At 41.4% G+C, this 18,843-nt stretch overlaps 1 protein-coding gene and 1 long non-coding RNA gene across 2 annotated transcripts in view; both read right to left on the bottom strand.

The window, feature by feature from the left end:
• The window catches only part of LOC134294883 (E3 ubiquitin-protein ligase ZNRF3-like), a 36,835-nt gene extending 19,256 nt beyond the window's left edge, over positions 1-17,579 (bottom strand). Inside the window, exons 1-3 of the mRNA XM_062966665.1 lie at positions 17,446-17,579; positions 1,567-1,692; positions 238-312 (exon numbers count right to left, since the gene is read on the bottom strand). Of these exons, the coding sequence (XP_062822735.1) occupies positions 238-312; positions 1,567-1,692 (201 nt within the window). The 5' untranslated portion in view covers positions 17,446-17,579. The remainder of the gene's footprint in view (positions 1-237; positions 313-1,566; positions 1,693-17,445) is intronic.
• On the bottom strand, positions 12,031-13,247 carry LOC134294887 (uncharacterized). The gene is made up of 2 exons (XR_010001517.1): positions 13,104-13,247; positions 12,031-13,047 (listed from the first exon to the last, which is right to left on the bottom strand). It is a non-coding gene; the product is annotated as an uncharacterized LOC134294887 (long non-coding RNA).
• Positions 17,580-18,843: the final 1,264 nt, after the last annotated feature.

Here is an 18,843-nt window from a genome sequence, read left to right as displayed (position 1 = left end):
CAACAAAGATGACCGCCTTGAGAGAAAGACAACAACAAAGATGGCCACCTTGAGAGAACAAAAAAGATGACCGCCTTGAGAGGACAAAAAAGATGGCCGCCTTGAGAAGAACAGCAACAAAGATGGCCGCCTTGAGAGAAGGACAGCAACAAAGATGGCCACCTTGAGAGAAGGATAACAACAACAAAGATGGCCACCTGACCAAGGATATAATCCCCGCCTGCTCACCCGCCTCACCTGGTCAATGGCCTCTGGGTTTTCGGAGACGTCAAAGATGACAGCTGTGGCCCCCCGCTGGACCGCACGCTTGGCCTGGAAGAAGGGAATAAAAGAAGGTAAGTGTAGCACATCTTGGACCAGAGAGAGGAGATCCAAAATGGCTGCTGTGCCCCACCCTTTCCCACTGAAGAAGGGACTCAAGATGGCCGCCCCTTTTGCCTTACACTCCAATGGACTCCTTAGAAGAAATTCAAAATGGCCACCCTCTTAGCCTAGGGCTCTTACAGAGATCCGAAATAGTTGTCGTCCCTTCACAAACTAATGGAGTCTCTTATAGAATATTCAAAATGGCCGCTTTTCCCACATTACTATACCTCAGAAAAGATACTCAAAATGGTCACCATCTCTTCACATTCCAATGGATTCTATAGAAGAGACTGATAATGTTGAATGGACTCTATGGAAGAGATCCAAGATGGCTGCTATGCCCTCACAGTCCATTGGACTCTCTAGAAGAAATCCAAAATGGCCACCATCCCTTCACACTTGAATAGACTGTAGAGAAGAGCTCCAAAATGGCCACCATCATTTCAAACTACAATAGAGTCTATTGAAAAACTTCAAAATGGCTGCCTTTCTCCATCATTTTCCCACAAGAAATTCAAAATGGCCACCATCCCTTCATAATCCAATGGAGTCTATAGAAATATTCCAAAATGGCCGCCTTTCTCCATCATTTTCTTACAAGAGATTCAAAATTGCCACCATTCCTTCAATGGACTCTAGAAAAAACCCAAAATGGCCGCTTGTCTTCATCATTTCCCTGCAAGAGATTCAAAATGGCCACCTTTCTCCACCATTTTCCCACAATAAGAGATTCAAAATGGCTGCCATCCCTTCACACTCCAATGGAGTCTATAGAAAAATTCCAAAATGGCCGCCTTTCTCCATCATTTTCTCTCAAAGACATTTGTAGTGGCTGCCCCTTCACCCCACAGTTTCCTAGAGATTCAACATGGCCGCCGTTTTGTATTATTTTCCCTCAAAAAGACATCCAAAATGGCCACCCCGTTCGTCCCACGCCCTAAAGAAATCCTAAATGGCCACCTCTTCACCTTGTGGTCCATTGGGTTTTACATAAGAGACCCAAGATGGCCGCCATCCCCTGTTGTATCCCCAGAGGAAGACCCTCAAGATGGCTGCCGTCCCTCACTGTTTCCCTGAGGAAGACTTCAAGATGGCTGCTGTCCCTCGTTTTTTCCCCCCGAGGAAGACCCCCCAAGATGGCCGCCGTCCACCCTTGTTTTCCCCCGAGGAAGCAACCCTTCCCTTCTCCCGTGTGCTTACTTTCCCGAGGACGGAGAGACAGGGCTTGGGCTCGAGGTGGGGCTGCTCCAGCTTGACGACCCCGACCCAGCCGTAGTCGTAGAGCTCCTCCTCCTCGTTCCCGTTGCACAGGCCCAGCGGGTGCATCTAGGGCAGAAAGGAACAACACAACAATAAACACACACACTCAATATACACATTCCGGTCCGGGTTTGCCCTTAAATGGAATTCAGATTTGGCCCAGGGAGCCCATGCCAGGTTTTGTTTCAGTGGAATCAGATTGTTTTTCCCAATGAAATCCCAATGAAATTTTGTCAATGGAGTCCATTCTGGATTTTGTTTCAACTGAATCCATTCCAGGTTTTGTTTCAAAGGAGTCCATTCCGGGTTTTTCCTTCCATGGAGTCCATTCCGGGTTTTGTCAATGGAGTCTATTGAAGGGAATACTGTCAATGGAATCCATTCCAGGTTTTGTTTCAGTGGAGTCCATTCAAAGTATTCCCTTCAATGGAATCCATACCAGGTTTTGTTTCAATGGAGTCCATTCAAAATCTTCCCTTCAATGGAATCCATTCCAGGTTTTCCCATCCATGAATTCAATTCCGGGTTTTGTCAATGGAATTCAAGGGAATACCTTCAATGGAATCCATTCCAGGTTTTGTTTCAATGGAATCCATTCCAGTTGTTTTTCCCAAAGGAGTCCATGCCAGGTTATATCAATGGCATGGCATTCCTTCAATGGAATCCATTCCAGGTTTTGTTTCAATGGAACCTATTCCAGTTGTTTTCCCCAAAGGACTCCATGCCAGGTTATATCAATGGCATGGCATTCCTTCAATGGAATCCATTCCAGGTTTTTCCTTCAATTGAGTCCGTTCAAAGTATTCCCTTCAATGTAGTCCAATCCATTTTATTTTTCTCCAATGGAATCAATTCCAGGTTTTGTTTCAATTGAATCCAGGTTTTGTCAATGGGTGCGTTCCAGGTTTTCCCTACAATAGAATTTGTTTTGTTTTTTTGTCCAATGTAATCCAGTCCGGGTTTTCTTCAATGAATAGATGAAGCAGGAAGGAAAGAAGAGGATCTATTCCCCAATCTTAATAATAATAAGTACAGTAGAGTCTCACTTATCCAACATAAACGGGCCGGCAGAATGTTGGATAAGCGAATATGTTGGATAATAAGGAGGGATTAAGGAAAAGCCTATTAAACATCAAATTAGGTTATGATTTTACAAATTAAGCACCAAAACATCATGTTATACAACAAATTGGACAGAAAAAGTAGTTCAATACGCAGTAATGTTATCTTGTAATTACGGTATTTACAAATTTAGCACCAAAATATCAAGGTATTTTGCAAACATTGACTACAAAAATGCGTTGGATAATCCAGAACGTTGGATAAGTGAGTGTTGGATAAGTGAGACTCTACTGTAAATGAAAATGAACAAAACCAGGCTCCCAGCATTACAAAACTCTATAACCAGGGCAGTAATTAAAGAATAACACTCTCAAAATAAGGTTATTCCAGACAGGACACAACCTGAGCCAGCTAACACCTCCCAACAAAGGATTCCCATCAGAATCATCATCATCATCATCATTATTATTCTTATTATTATCATTATCATTGGGTTCCTTGGAACCATCAAAATGAACAAAACCTGACAGGGAGCATTAAAAAAACCTCTACAATCTGGACAGTAAATAAAGAAAGACACTCTGAAAATAAGGGTATCCCAGACAGGAAACAACCTGAGCCAGCGAACACCTCCCAACAAAGGATTCCCCCAGGGAGGAAGCAGCCATGCTTTGAAGATACAAGGCCATTAATAAATGCTGATCAAGGTGACTAATTACAACATTCATACCTGCCATACATAGATTATTAATTGCTATTCAACCTGGCCAACCAAGGATTCCACAAGGTAGAAAGTGACCAGGCCTTTAAGCTGCAAGGCTATTCAGTGCAGTTCAACTCGGTCAAACAAGGATTCCCGTACAAAGGAAGGAGCCAGGCTTCAAACGGCTCTTGGATTGAGGGTGCTACGCCTTCTCGCCAAACAAGGATCCTCCTAGGCATAACACAGTCAGACTTTGAGGCTGCAAGGCTATTCACTGCTATTCCACCTGGTCAGGAAAGGATTCCCATAAGCCACAGCAACACGCGGCCGGGAAAAGCTAGTTATTATTATCATACTTGAGAGCTTTTAAATACAATATTCCATCATTACAAAATATATTCTTTATATTTCTATCTATACACATAAGATGTGAAAATATGTGTGTATTTATGTGGCTTGAATTTTGGGAATTTTAGTTCACCTACATCCAGAGAGCAGTGTGATGAATCTGGACCAAACCTGGCACGCATACCTGATATGCCCAAATACTGTAGGGCACACAGGACTACCATTACCAACTGAATATACTTGGAGGGGTTTGGGAAGAAGTGACCTCGATTCTGGGGAGTTGTAGTTCACCTACATCTAGAGAAACCGTGATAGCCAGAGACAATGGACGGAGACCACACTTAGCACACAGGACCACCATAAACAAATGAATATACTGGAGGGGTTTGGGAAGAAGTGACTTTGATTCTGGGGAGTTGTAGTTCACCTACATCTAGAGAAACCGTGATAGCCAGAGACAATGGACGGAGACCACACTTGGCACACAGGACCACCATAAACAAATGAATATACTGGAGGGGTTTGGGAAGAAGTGACTTTGATTCTGGGGAGTTGTAGTTCACCTACATCTAGAGAAACCGTGATAGCCAGAGACAATGGACGGAGACCACACTTGGCACACAGGACCACCATTATCAAATGAATATACTGGAGGGGTTTGGTAAGAAGTGACTTTGATTCTGGGGAGTTGTAGTTCACCTACATCTAGAGAAACCGTGATAGCCAGAGACAATGGACGGAGACCACACTTAGCACACAGGACCACCATAAACAAATGAATATACTGGAGGGGTTTGGGAAGAAGTGATCTTGATTCTGGGGAGTTGTAGTTCACCTACATCTAGAGAAACCGTGATAGCCAGAGACAATGGACGGAGACCACACTTGGCACACAGGACCACCATAAACAAATGAATATACTGGAGGGGTTTGGGAAGAAGTGATCTTGATTCTGGGGAGTTGTAGTTCACCTACATCTAGAGAAACCATGATAGCCAGAGACAATGGACGGAGACCACACTTGGCACACAGGACCACCATAAACAAATGAATATACTGGAGGGGTTTGGGAAGAAGTGACTTTGATTCTGGGGAGTTGTAGTTCACCTACATCTAGAGAAACCGTGATAGCCAGAGACAATGGACGGAGACCACACTTAGCACACAGGACCACCATAAACAAATGAATATACTGGAGGGGTTTGGGAAGAAGTGACCTTGATTCTGGGGAGTTGTAGTTCACCTACATCTAGAGAAACCGTGATACCCAGAGACAATGGACGGAGACCACACTTGGCACACAGGACCACCATAAACAAATGAATATACTGGAGGGGTTTGGGAAGAAGTGATCTTGATTCTGGGGAGTTGTAGTTCACCTACATCTAGAGAAACCGTGATAGCCAGAGACAATGGACGGAGACCACACTTGGCACACAGGACCACCATAAACAAATGAATATACTGGAGGGGTTTGGGAAGAAGTGACTTTGATTCTGGGGAGTTGTAGTTCACCTACATCTAGAGAAACCGTGATAGCCAGAGACAATGGACGGAGACCACACTTGGCACACAGGACCACCATAAACAAATGAATATACTGGAGGGGTTTGGGAAGAAGTGACTTTGATTCTGGGGAGTTGTAGTTCACCTACATCTAGAGAAACCGTGATAGCCAGAGACAATGGACGGAGACCACACTTGGCACACAGGACCACCATAAACAAATGAATATACTGGAGGGGTTTGGGAAGAAGTGATCTTGATTCTGGGGAGTTGTAGTTCACCTACATCTAGAGAAACCGTGATAGCCAGAGACAATGGACGGAGACCACACTTGGCACACAGGACCACCATAAACAAATGAATATACTGGAGGGGTTTGGGAAGAAGTGATCTTGATTCTGGGGAGTTGTAGTTCACCTACATCTAGAGAAACCGTGATAGCCAGAGACAATGGACGGAGACCACACTTGGCACACAGGACCACCATAAACAAATGAATATACTGGAGGGGTTTGGGAAGAAGTGATCTTGATTCTGGGGAGTTGTAGTTCACCTACATCTAGAGAAACCGTGATAGCCAGAGACAATGGACGGAGACCACACTTGGCACACAGGACCACCATTATCAAATGAATATACTGGAGGGGTTTGGTAAGAAGTGACTTTGATTCTGGGGAGTTGTAGTTCACCTACATCTAGAGAAACCGTGATAGCCAGAGACAATGGACGGAGACCACACTTGGCACACAGGACCACCATAAACAAATGAATATACTGGAGGGGTTTGGTAAGAAGTGACCTTGATTCTGGGGAGTTGTAGTTCACCTACATCTAGAGAAACCGTGATACCCAGAGACAATGGACGGAGACCACACTTGGCACACAGGACCACCATAAACAAATGAATATACTGGAGGGGTTTGGGAAGAAGTGACCTTGATTCTGGGGAGTTGTAGTTCACCTACATCTAGAGAAACCGTGATAGCCAGAGACAATGGACGGAGACCACACTTGGCACACAGGACCACCATAAACAAATGAATATACTGGAGGGGTTTGGGAAGAAGTGACCTTGATTCTGGGGAGTTGTAGTTCACCTACATCTAGAGAAACCGTGATACCCAGAGACAATGGACGGAGACCACACTTGGCACACAGGACCACCATAAACAAATGAATATACTGGAGGGGTTTGGGAAGAAGTGACCTTGATTCTGGGGAGTTGTAGTTCACCTACATCTAGAGAAACCGTGATAGCCAGAGACAATGGACGGAGACCACACTTGGCACACAGGACCACCATTATCAAATGAATATACTGGAGGGGTTTGGGAAGAAGTGATCTTGATTCTGGGGAGTTGTAGTTCACCTACATCTAGAGAAACCGTGATAGCCAGAGACAATGGACGGAGACCACACTTGGCACACAGGACCACCATTATCAAATGAATATACTGGAGGGGTTTGGGAAGAAGTGACCTTGATTCTGGGGAGTTGTAGTTCACCTACATCTAGAGAAACCGTGATAGCCAGAGACAATGGACGGAGACCACACTTGGCACACAGGACCACCATTATCAAATGAATATACTGGAGGGGTTTGGGAAGAAGTGACCTTGATTCTGGGGAGTTGTAGTTCACCTACATCTAGAGAAACCGTGATAGCCAGAGACAATGGACGGAGACCACACTTAGCACACAGGACCACCATAAACAAATGAATATACTGGAGGGGTTTGGGAAGAAGTGACCTTGATTCTGGGGAGTTGTAGTTCACCTACATCTAGAGAAACCGTGATAGCCAGAGACAATGGACGGAGACCACACTTGGCACACAGGACCACCATGAACAAATGAATATACTGGAGGGGTTTGGTAAGAAGTGATTTTGATTATGGGGAGTTGTAGTTCATCTATATCCGGAGACACCATGACCCCCACTGACAATAGATCGGGACCAAACTGGGTACACGGAACCCCCATGACCATACTGGAGGGAATGAACATACTGGAGGGAATTTAGGGGGACTGACCCACCATGGTGGGAGTTGTAGTTCACTAGGCAAGTGGGGTTTCCAAGAGACCTCTGAGGATTCCTGCCACAGATGTGGGAGAAACGTCAGGAGAGAATGCTTCTGGAACATGACCAGACATCCCACAAAACCAGTGATTTCCAGCCATCAAAGTCTTCCTTCGTCAACACATCAAAAACAGAAGTATTTATTGTAGAAAATTTTATTATAGAAATAGAAATATTTATTACAGAAATTATTACAAATTCACAGAATCATTATTATAGAAATATTTACTATAGAAATAAATATTTATTTATTGCTCCATCTACAGTAGAGTCTCACTTATCCAAGCTAAACAGGCCGGCAGAAGCTTGGATAAGCGAGTATCTTGGATAATAAGGAGGGATTAAGGAAAAGCCTATTAAACATCAAATTAGGTTATGATTTTACCAATTAAGCACCAAAATATCATGTTATACAACAAATTTGACAGAAAAAGTAGTTCAATACGCAGTAATGTTATGTTGTAATTACTGTATTTACGAATTTAGCACCAAAATATCACAATATATTGAAAACATTGACTACAAAAATGGCTTGGATTATCCAGAGGCTTGGATAAGCGAGTCTTGGATAAGTGAGACTCTACTGTATATCCATCTCCATGTATCTCCATGTCCATCTACCACTATCCCCATCTACCTCTATCCCCATCTCCATCCATCTCCATCTCCATCTATCTTCATCTCCATGTATCTCCATCTCCATCCATCTCTATCTCCATCCATCCCCATGTATCTCTATCTATCTCCATCTCTATGTATCTCCATCTCCTCCATGCATCTCCATCTCCATTCATCTCCATCCCCTAACATCTCCATCCCCATCTCCATGTATCTCCATCTCTCTCCATCTCTATGTATCTCCATCTCCATCCATCTCTATTTATATCCCCATCTCCATCTATATCTCCATCCATCTCCATCTCTATCTCCATCTCCATTTCTGTCTCCCCCTACGAGCCGTCCCACAGATTAAGGCCTTCGAGTGAGGCCCTGCTCTCGGTCCCGCCGCCATCACAGGTGCGGTTGGCAGGGACGAGAGACAAGGCTTTTTTGGTGGTGACTCCACAGCTGTGGAACTCCTTGCCAAGGGAGATTAGGGAAGCCCCCTCACTCATGTCTTTTAGGAAGCAGCTGAAGTCCTGGCTGTGGGACCAAGCCATTGGCCATATGAGTTGATATGACCTGATGGATTTTTTGGATTAATATGAAGTTGAACACTGGCTCTGACCTTTGGCTCGGTTCTACTGCCCCTGTTGTAATGGTCACACAGTTTTTATTGTTTTAATTGGATGTGGATATCAGCTTTTAATTTTTGTTTTACTACATTTTGTATTACATGTGGTATCTAATTCTGCCATTGCGTAAGACTGCTCTGGATCCTCCTGGGGGAGAAGAGCGGTATATAAAATAAATACATAAATAAATAAATATCTCCTTCTCCATGTATCTCCATCTTTCCCCATCCCCATCTCCACTTCATGTATATAATAAAAATCAAATACGTATCTACCTATGTATATGTTTTCCACATACATCCAGAAAATCCTATGACTCCCGTCAAAAACGGATCTGGACCAAACTTGCCACACAGACAAGTTGAGCCCCTCTGCATCTTAAATACATTGTGCATTTAAATAAACAAAGTATTATATTATTATTCTCCTAAGTCTAAAGGAATGGCAACTTTAAGGCTAACCCACTATTATTACTACTACTACTACTACTACTACTACTACTACTATTGTCCAGTAGTAGGTATAATACCAGTAGGTATTATCACTACCATCATCATCATCTAGGAATAACCAATAAAAAGACCATATTATAATAGTAATATAACATAATTTTATATTAGTAATATTATATATCTATATATATATAAATGTAATGTTCATTTTACTATGGAGTAAACAACAAAACCACTGAACCAAATCACACCAAATTTGGCTAGAAAATAAGTCATCCAAAATATGTCTTTCAATAAAAAAAACCTAGAAAAATAAAGTCCAAATTACTGAGGACGAGGAAGAGCCGCCCCCCCCCGGCTGCCAATCAAAAGGGTAGGCCCTGCCCACTTCGCATCCTAGCAACTCCCTCAGCCGCAATGGCTGAGGATTCACTTAGTCCTCATCCACACTGCCTATAAAATACAGATTATCTTATTTGAACTGGGTTATATGGCAGTGTAGACTCAAGGCCCTTCCACACAGCAATACAAAACCCTGAATGCCAAGGCATGTAAGCCACAGTATCTGCTTTGAACTGGATTATCTTAAGTCCACACTGCCAGTTCAGTGTGGATTTTATACAGCTGTGTAGAAGGGGCCTCATATAATCCAGTTCAAAGCAACTAATATAAGATAATAATAATAATAATAATAATAATAATAACAACAACAACAATAAGTTTATTTATATCCCACCTCCATCTCCCCCAAAGGGGATTCAGGGCGGCTTACAGCATTATAAATATAATATATAAAATTACTGTGGCATAATAAAACAGAACAATATAATCTTTAAAATCAGGACAGTAAATAAAGAACAACACTCTGAAAATGGGAATTTCAGACATGAAACAATCAGGGCTAGCTAACACTTCCCAAAAAAAGCAGCCAGGCTTTGAAGCTGAAAGGCCATTTCATGCTAATCATTCTGGCTAATTGCAGCATTCATACTTGCCTCCAACAGACAAAAAAAAAAAGGAACAGCCAGAAACATTGTATATTCACAAGCTTTAGGAAGTAACATACTGTATACTAACCTACCACCAATTCCTTTATTTCCCATACCACCACACTTTACCACAGCAATGCGTGGCTGCGCACAGCTAGCTGCACACACATACACACACACACACACATATACATATATATATATATATATACACACACACACACACACACACACACACAGTAGAGTCTCACTTATCCAAGCCTCACTTATCCAAGCCTCTGGATAATCCAAGCCATATTTGTAGTCAATGTTTTCAATATATTATATTTTGGTGCTAAATTCATAAATACAGTAATTACAACATAACATTACTACCTATTGAACTAATTTTTCTGTTAAATGTGTTGTATAACATGAAGTTTTGGTGCTTAACGGGCCGGCAGAACGTTGGATAAGCGAATATGTTGGATAATAAGGAGAGATTAAGAAAAAGCCTATTAATCATCAAAATAGGTTATGATTTTACAAATTAAGTGGGTGAACTACAATTCCCAGAATCGTCAGTCAATTGTCCCCAAACCCTGCCAGTATTCAAAGTTGGCCATTTTGGATCTGTGTACCAAGTGTGGTCCAGATCTGTGTTTGGCTTGTCATCGACTGGCTGCAGTGCTCTCTGGATGGGGGTGAACTACTACAACTCCCAGATTCCTGGGGCAATTGTCCCAAAACATTTGTCAGTATCCACAGTAGGCTATATTGAGTCTGTGTGCCAAGTTTGGTCCAGATCTGTTGTTGGCTGGGTTCAGTGCTCTTTGAATGCATGTGAACTACAACTCCCAAAATCAGGGCCCATTCCCACAAACCCCTGCTGTATGTTCAGTTGGTCATGAGGCTTCTCTGGGCGAAGTTTGGTCCCAGTCCATTGTCGGTGGGGGTCACTGTTTCACTGGCTGCAGGTGAACTATAACTCCCTTTTCCCCAAACTTGTCCAATATGTTCTGTTGGTTATGGGGGCTCTGTGTTTGGTCCTGGTCCATCATCAGTGGGGTTCGAAATGCTCATTCATTGCAGGTAAACTATAAATCCCAGTACCTACTACTCCCAAATGTCCAGGCCAATTCCCCTCCAAACCCACCAGTATTCAAATCTGGGCATATCGGGTCTGCATGGCCCAGAGCCATCATTGTTTGGGTTCATGGTGCGTTCTGGGTGTAGGTGAACTACAACTCTTCTAATTCCCCAGTAGGAGTCACACACCCTGACTTGATACAGGGTGAACTACAACTTCCACCATGTGGAATCAATCCTCGAAAGTCCTCCTCTGCTGTGTTTGTTCTGCAGACAGATGTGAAAGGGAAGGGCAGGAAGCGGGGTCATGCACATTCCACACCAATAGAGAACCCTGGGATGCCTGCCTGTGGTGGAGGAAAAGGCAAAATCTAGGATGAAATGGTCCCCAAATGAAAGTATTCCTTATGTGATGGACCATAGTGTTTGGGAAGGACATTGGTAGGGTTTGGGCTACATGTTCATGGCACTCACAGTAACTGCAATGTCAGTGGAAAAGAGTGACTTGGTGGCTCCTCAGCACTGGGAACTATAGCTTGTTTGTTGTGGCCAGAGGCTGTCTGTGTGAGCGGACATCCATGCCACATACACACAAAGAGGTTTTCACTTTTATGGATTTAGATTAGATTAGATAGATTAGATTTAAATTAATTTAGATTAGATTTAGATTAGATTAAGATAGATTTAGATTAGATAGATTTAGATATATATATATACACACACACACTGTATAATTAATTTAAATTAGATTTAGATTAGATTAAGATAGATTTAGATTAGATAGATTTAGATATATATATATATACACACACACACACTTGAATTGCACAATTTTTAAATGAATGTTTTAATTTCTTTTTAATTGAAATTGTTTATAACTGTTGTGTTTTTGGGCATCTAATGATTGCCGGTTGTGAGTGGTTCAGGGGTTGAGAAGGACTGGATAAAAATGTATGAAATAATATATATATCTATATATAAAAAATGTAATGTGCATAATTAGGACTGAGTTAACAACAAAACCACTGTGCCAAATCACACCAAATTTGGCCAAAATACTCCTCACTTTCCAAGGAGTGACCTTGCAGCTTCAAAACCTGGCTGCTTCATACCTAGGGGACTCCATTGTTGGCCAGCTTGAATACCACTGAATAGCCTTGCAGCTTCAAAGCCTGGCTGCTTCATACCTAGGGGAATCCTTTCTAGACCGCCTTGAATACTATGAAGAAAACCCCACTTAGGACTATGCCACAGCAACGTGTGACAGGGCACATGTTCAGTGAAGGACAAGATGGATCCTCTCCCCTCTGCAGGAGTCTACCTACCATATACAAATAGGTCTACAGAGGGACCCCCAAACGCAGCCGTATTGCTCAGACATGCATCAAGTAACACGAAAGGCACTACAGACTAAATCAACCAGAGAAGTCTGTCATAGCAGAGCACTTGATGAACCAACCTGGGCACAGCATATTATTTGAGAACACAGAAAGGCTGGACCACTCTCACAACCACCATGTCAGGTTTCACTGAGAAGCCACTGAAATCCACAGGAAGCACATGGACAATGTCAACAGAGAGGAGGAAACCATGAACATGAACAAAATCTGGCTCCCAGTATTTAAACAACTCTAAAACCAGGCATGAATCAATCGGGGGCAGCTAACACCTTCCAACAAAGGATTCCCCCAGGCAGGATGAAGTCAAGCTTTGAAGCTGCAAGGCCATTCAATGCTATTCAAGGTGATTAATTACAACATTCATGCTTACCTCCAACAGACAAAAGTTCCTTCTTTCTCCCAACCTAGACCTTCCACAGACATAAACCTCCTTTGCTTAGTTTCCAATATACCTCACAACCTTTGAGGATGCCTGCCATAAATGTGGCAGGCATCCTCAGAGGTTGTCAGGAGAGAATGCTTCTGGAACATGGCCAAACATCCCGGAAAATGCACAACCCACAAATAATATATAATATCTAATAACATATGTATATATAATAGTAATTTATAATACCTAAGTAATATATAATACCTAATAACAAGTACAGTAGAGTCTCACTTATCCAAGCTAAACGGGCCGGCAGAATGCTTGGATAAGCGAATATCTTGGATACTAAGGAGAGATTAAGGAAAAGCTTATTAAACATCAAATAAGGTTATGATTTTACAAATTAAGCACCAAAACATCATGTTGTACACCAAAACATCATGTTGTACAACAAACAGAAAAAGTAGTTCAATACGCAGTAATTATGTTGTAATTACTGTATTTATGAATTTAGCACCAAAATATCATGATATATTGAAAATATTGACTACAAAAATGGCTTGGATAATCCAGAAACTTGGATAAGCGAGGCTTGGATAAGTGAGATTCTACTGTAATAATGAAGTATTATAATAACCAATAATAATATTTATTTATTTTCTACATTTATATCCCGCTCTTCTCACCCCAAAGGGGATTCAGAGTGGCTTACAAATCAAATGTACATACAATATATTATTAGCATAGCACAATATAAGCATTAAATTACTATATCTATATATATAAAAGAGTGATGGAATCAGGGCACCAGACAAAACAACAAAACTACAGGCCCCCCAACCTCGAAATTTGACAACACAACCCATCATCCACGCCTCTAGGTTGATACAACAAAAAGAAAAGAAAAATAAAGTCCTAATTAGAGGGAGAGCAATAATTGTTTTTATCCAATTGCTGCCAGTTTAGAGGGCAGTCTGCCTTTTCATAATCAATGTTTTTGTAGTCAGTGTTTTAAATTCATTGTGATATTTTAGTGGTAAATTTGTAAATACAGTACAGTAGAGTCTCACTTATCCAACATAAACGGGCCGGCAGAATGTTGGATAAGCGAATATGCTGGATAATAAGGAGGCATTAAGGAAAAGCCTATTAAACATCAAATTAGGTTATGATTTTACAAACGAAGCACCAAAACATCATGTTAGACAACAAATTTGACAGAAAAAGTAGTTCAATACGCAGTAATGCTATGTAGTAATTACTGTATTCATGAATTTAGCACCAAAATATCACGATATATTGAAAACATTGACTACAAAAATGTGTTGGACAATCCAGAACGTTGGATAAGCGAGTGTTGGATAAGTGAGACTCTACTGTAATTACTACATAGCATTACTGTTCATGGAACTATTTTTTCTGTCAAATTTGTTGTATAATATGATGATTTGGTGCTTAATTTGTATAATCATTCCCTAATTTGATGTTTAATCAGATTTTCCTGAATCCCTTCTTATTATCCAACATATTCACTTATCCTGCAGCCTTATTTTATCTGCTTAGAACTGGATTATATGAGGCCCCTTCTTCACAGCTGTATAAAATGCACACTGAAGTGGATTATATGGCAGTGTGGAGTCAAGATAATCCAGTGCAAAGCAGATAATATAAGATTATAAATGGGTTATATAGCTGTGTGGAAGGGCCTTGAGTCTACACTGCCATATAATCCAGTGCAAATTAGATAATCTGTGGAAGAAGCCTAAATCTGCCTGTCCCCTAACTGAACCCTGGCTGTCCCTTGGCTGAGTTGGTTGCTAGGAGACCAAGTGGGCAAAGATTAGCCCTCTAAACTGGCAGCAATTGGATAAAAACAATTATTGCTCTCCCTCTAATTAGGACTTTATTTTTCTTTTCTTTTTGTTGTATCAACCTAGAGGCGTGGATGATGGGTTGTGTTGTCAAATTTTGAGGTTGGGGGTCCTGTAGTTTTGTTGTTTTGTCTGGTGCCCTGATTCCATCACTCTTTTATATATAGAGATTATTATAGAAATATTTATATTATTACTATTCAATATTTTTATTTATTGCTTTCAAATATTTTATTATTAAGTATTTGATATTTTTATTCATTTTTATTTATTTGATTTTATTCATTTTAAACATTTTATTATTTAATTTATATTTTATTAATTTTAATAAAATAATATTATTTTCAAATATTTTATTATTGAATAAATATTGTAAAATATCTTATTTAATTTTATTTATTAACATCATTAAATATTTTATTATTTAATAATAATAATAATAATAATAATAATAATAATAATCTCAGTCCGGTTCCCATGGGGACAAAACCCAATCAAGAGATAGAACAATGTGACAACAGTATATATAATTAAAGCAATAATAAAATAACATTCATAAACTACATCAGCGAGCATCAGTACTAAACGGTGGGGCTATATAGAAATTACAAGGGAAAGCAGGCATATGCAAAAATGCAGGGCAATTATTTTATTATTGAATTAATATATTATTAAATATTTTATTAATTTCATCTATTAACATCCTTATATATTTTATTATTAAATATTGCATTTCAAATATTTCATTATTGCATAAACAGGATTAAATATTTTATTTAATTTCATTTATTATAATCAAATATTCCGTAATTAAATCTTATTATGATTTTATTGTTATTATTTTCAAATATTTCATTACTGCATAAATATTGTTAAATGCTTTTATTTAATTTCATTTATTTTTATTATTTTCAAATATTTTATCATTGGATAAATATGGTTGAATATTTTTACACCATTTCGTCCATTATTATTGAATGCTTCATTATTATTTTATTTTTATGTAGTATTATTAAACCTTTTATCACTAAAATTTTAAATACAGTAGGGTCTCACTTATCCAGCACTCACTTAGCCAATGTTCTGGATTGTCCAACACATTTTTGTAGTCAAGGTTTTCAAGGCATTGTGATATTTTGGTGCTAAATTCGTAAATACAGTAATTACTACATAGCATTAATGTGTATTGAACTACATTTGTGTCAAATTTGTTGTATAATATGATGTTTTGGTGCTTAATTTGTAAAATCATAACATAATTTGATGTTTAATAGGCTTTTTCTTAATCTCTCCTTATTATCCAACATATTTGCTTATCCAACATTCTGCCGGCCCGTTTACGTTGGATAAGCGAGACTCTACTGTATGTTGTTATTATTATTATTTTATTATTTTCAAATATTTTATTATTGCATAAATATTATTAAATGTTTTACCCAATATCTATTATTATGAAACATTTCATTAGTATTTTATTTTCATTCATTATTATTAAATTCAATATTTTAAATATATTGATATTACATATCACTGATTTTATGATGTTCAAATATTTCATTATTGTATAAATATTATTATGTATTATTATGTTTACCAAATTTCATCCATTATTATTATTTGTGTAAAAGCACTGAGCTGGAGACCGAAAGGTCCCAGGTTCAAGCCCCGGGAGCAGCATGAGCGGCCGCTGTTAGCTCCAGCTCCTGCCAACCTAGCTGTTCGAAAACATGCCAATGTGAGTAGATCAATAGGTACCGCTCCGGTGGGAAGGTAACGGCGCTCCATGCAGTCATGCCGGCCACATGACCGTGGAGGTGTCTCTACGGACAACGCTGGCTCTTCGGCTTAGAAATGGAGATGAGCACCAACCCCCAGAGTCAGACATGACTGGACTTAACGTCAGGGGAAAACCTTTACCTATTTTAAGTCAGTAATATTATTGTTATTTTAAGTCAGTTATATTATTGTTATATTTTATGTCATTGTTATATTATTATATGTCATTATGATTATATTTTTATATTATGTAATTATTGTTATAAAGGTAAAGGTTTCCCCTGACGTCAAGTCCAGTCATGTCCGACTCTGGAGGTTAGGGCTCATCTCCATTTCTAAGCCGAAGAAAGAGCTGGCGTTGTCTGTGGATGTCTCCAAGGTCATGTGGCCATGGCATGACTGCATGGAGCACCATTATCTTTCCGCCTATTGATCTACTCACATTTGCATGTTTTGAAACTGGTAGGTTGGCAGAAGCTGGGGCTAACAGCAGGCGCTCAAGCCGCTCCCTGAATTCGAACCTGAGACCTTTTGGTCCGCAAGTTTAGCAGCTCAGCACTTTCACACACTGCGCCACCAAGGGCTTATTGTTATATGTCATTATTATTATTATTATATCATTATTGTTGCGTAAATATTATTAAATACGTTTACCAAATTTCATCCATTATTATTATTACTGAATATTTTATTATTTTATTTTTATTCATATTTTATCATTAAACATTTTTAAAATTATTTTTATTATTAAAATATAAATACATTATTATTGTCATCATCATCATCATTACAGTATTATAGGCATGCCCCGTATTATGAGGACGAGAGAGCTCTGACTCGTATTTGTGCGCAGGCGCGAGGAGGGCGAGGCGAGGGGCGCATGCGCACGGGACGGAGGAGAGAGGGGTGCCTCGCGGAGCGGCGCATGCGCAGATGCCCCGCGGCCTAGCGCTTTTTACCTGCACGATCTCTCCCTCAGCGCTGAGCGTGGCGCCGGCGCGGGCAAAGCGGCCTTGCAGCCCGGCGGTGTAGGTGGAGTACTCCCCGCCGGGTCCCGGCTCGAAGAGGACCACTTCCACAAAGGCCTGGGCTGAAGAAGACGACGACGAGGCCGCCGCCTGAGGAGAAGCAGACGCCGCCATCATGGAGGACGAGGAGAAGAAGGCGACGGCGACGAGGAAGAAGGCCACGCCCCCCTCCGAGGAAGGAGGCGGGGCCGTCATCGCGGCGACGGAAGCCCCGAGGGGGCCATCGCCGACTAGCCCCCCGACAGCCGCCAGCGACGACTTTTTGGGCCCGCCAGCTCCCCGTCCGCCGCGCCGACCAAGCCACGCCCTCGCGAGGGAGGGAGGGGCGGGGCCAGCTCCAAGCCACACCCTCCGCTTCGCCCTCAGACGGAAAGGCCGCTGTGACGTCGGGGAAAAGAGGCGGAGCTACGCGTATAGGCACGCCTCCTTCCCCTCAGACGAATAGACTCCCTCAATAGGTGACGTGGCGGAAAGGGGCGGAGCTACGCAATAGGCACGCCCCCTCTTTCCCCTCAGAGGAATAGTTGGTGGTGACGTAGGAAACGGGCGGGGCTACGCAATAGGCACGCCTCCTCTCCCCTCAGGAATGCGACGGCAGATGGGTGGAGCTACGGAATAAACTCTTAATATCTTGGTGACGTATGAGGAAACGGGCGGAGCTACACTATAGGCACGCCCCCTCTCCCCTCATAGGAATAGGTTGGTGGTGGTGACGCAGTAAGGGGCGGAGCTACGCAATAGGCACGCCCTCTCTTCCCTCATAAGAATGCGGCGGCAGAAGGGCGGAGCTACGGATTAAACTCTCAATAGGTTGGTTGTGGTGACGTGTGAGGAAAGGGGCGAAGCTACACTAGAGGCACGCCCCCTCTTTCCCCTCATAGGAATACGGCGGTAAATGGGCGGAGCTACGGAATAGGTTGGCGGTGCTGACGTACTGACGTACGGAACAGACCCCTCTCAATAGGTTGGTGTTGACTTTTAAAAATGGGCGGGGCCACGGAATAGGCCGCGCCCCGCAATGGAAATACTGTAACATAATAGTGACTTGGAATTCAACGTACAGGAGGCGGGGCTATGGAATAGGCCTCGCCCCCTATGTTCTCAATAGAGGGTTATTATGATGTAGAATGAAGGGGCGGGGACTACGGAATAGGCCCCGCCCTCTCTCAAATCCCAAGATAGTGTGATGTGGGAGGAAAGGGGCGGGACCATGGCGTAGGCCACGCCCCTCTGTGGAAATAATAGGTATTTATGACGTGAGAGGAAAGGGGCGGGGCCATTAATTGATCTTAATATATTATAGCGTAAAATGGGCAGGGCTACGGAATA

This window comes from Anolis carolinensis, unplaced genomic scaffold (genome assembly GCF_035594765.1).
Source record: "Anolis carolinensis isolate JA03-04 unplaced genomic scaffold, rAnoCar3.1.pri scaffold_26, whole genome shotgun sequence".
In the NCBI taxonomy this organism is placed as follows: domain Eukaryota; kingdom Metazoa; phylum Chordata; class Lepidosauria; order Squamata; family Dactyloidae; genus Anolis; species Anolis carolinensis.
This window is presented reverse-complemented; position numbering and strand designations above follow the sequence as displayed.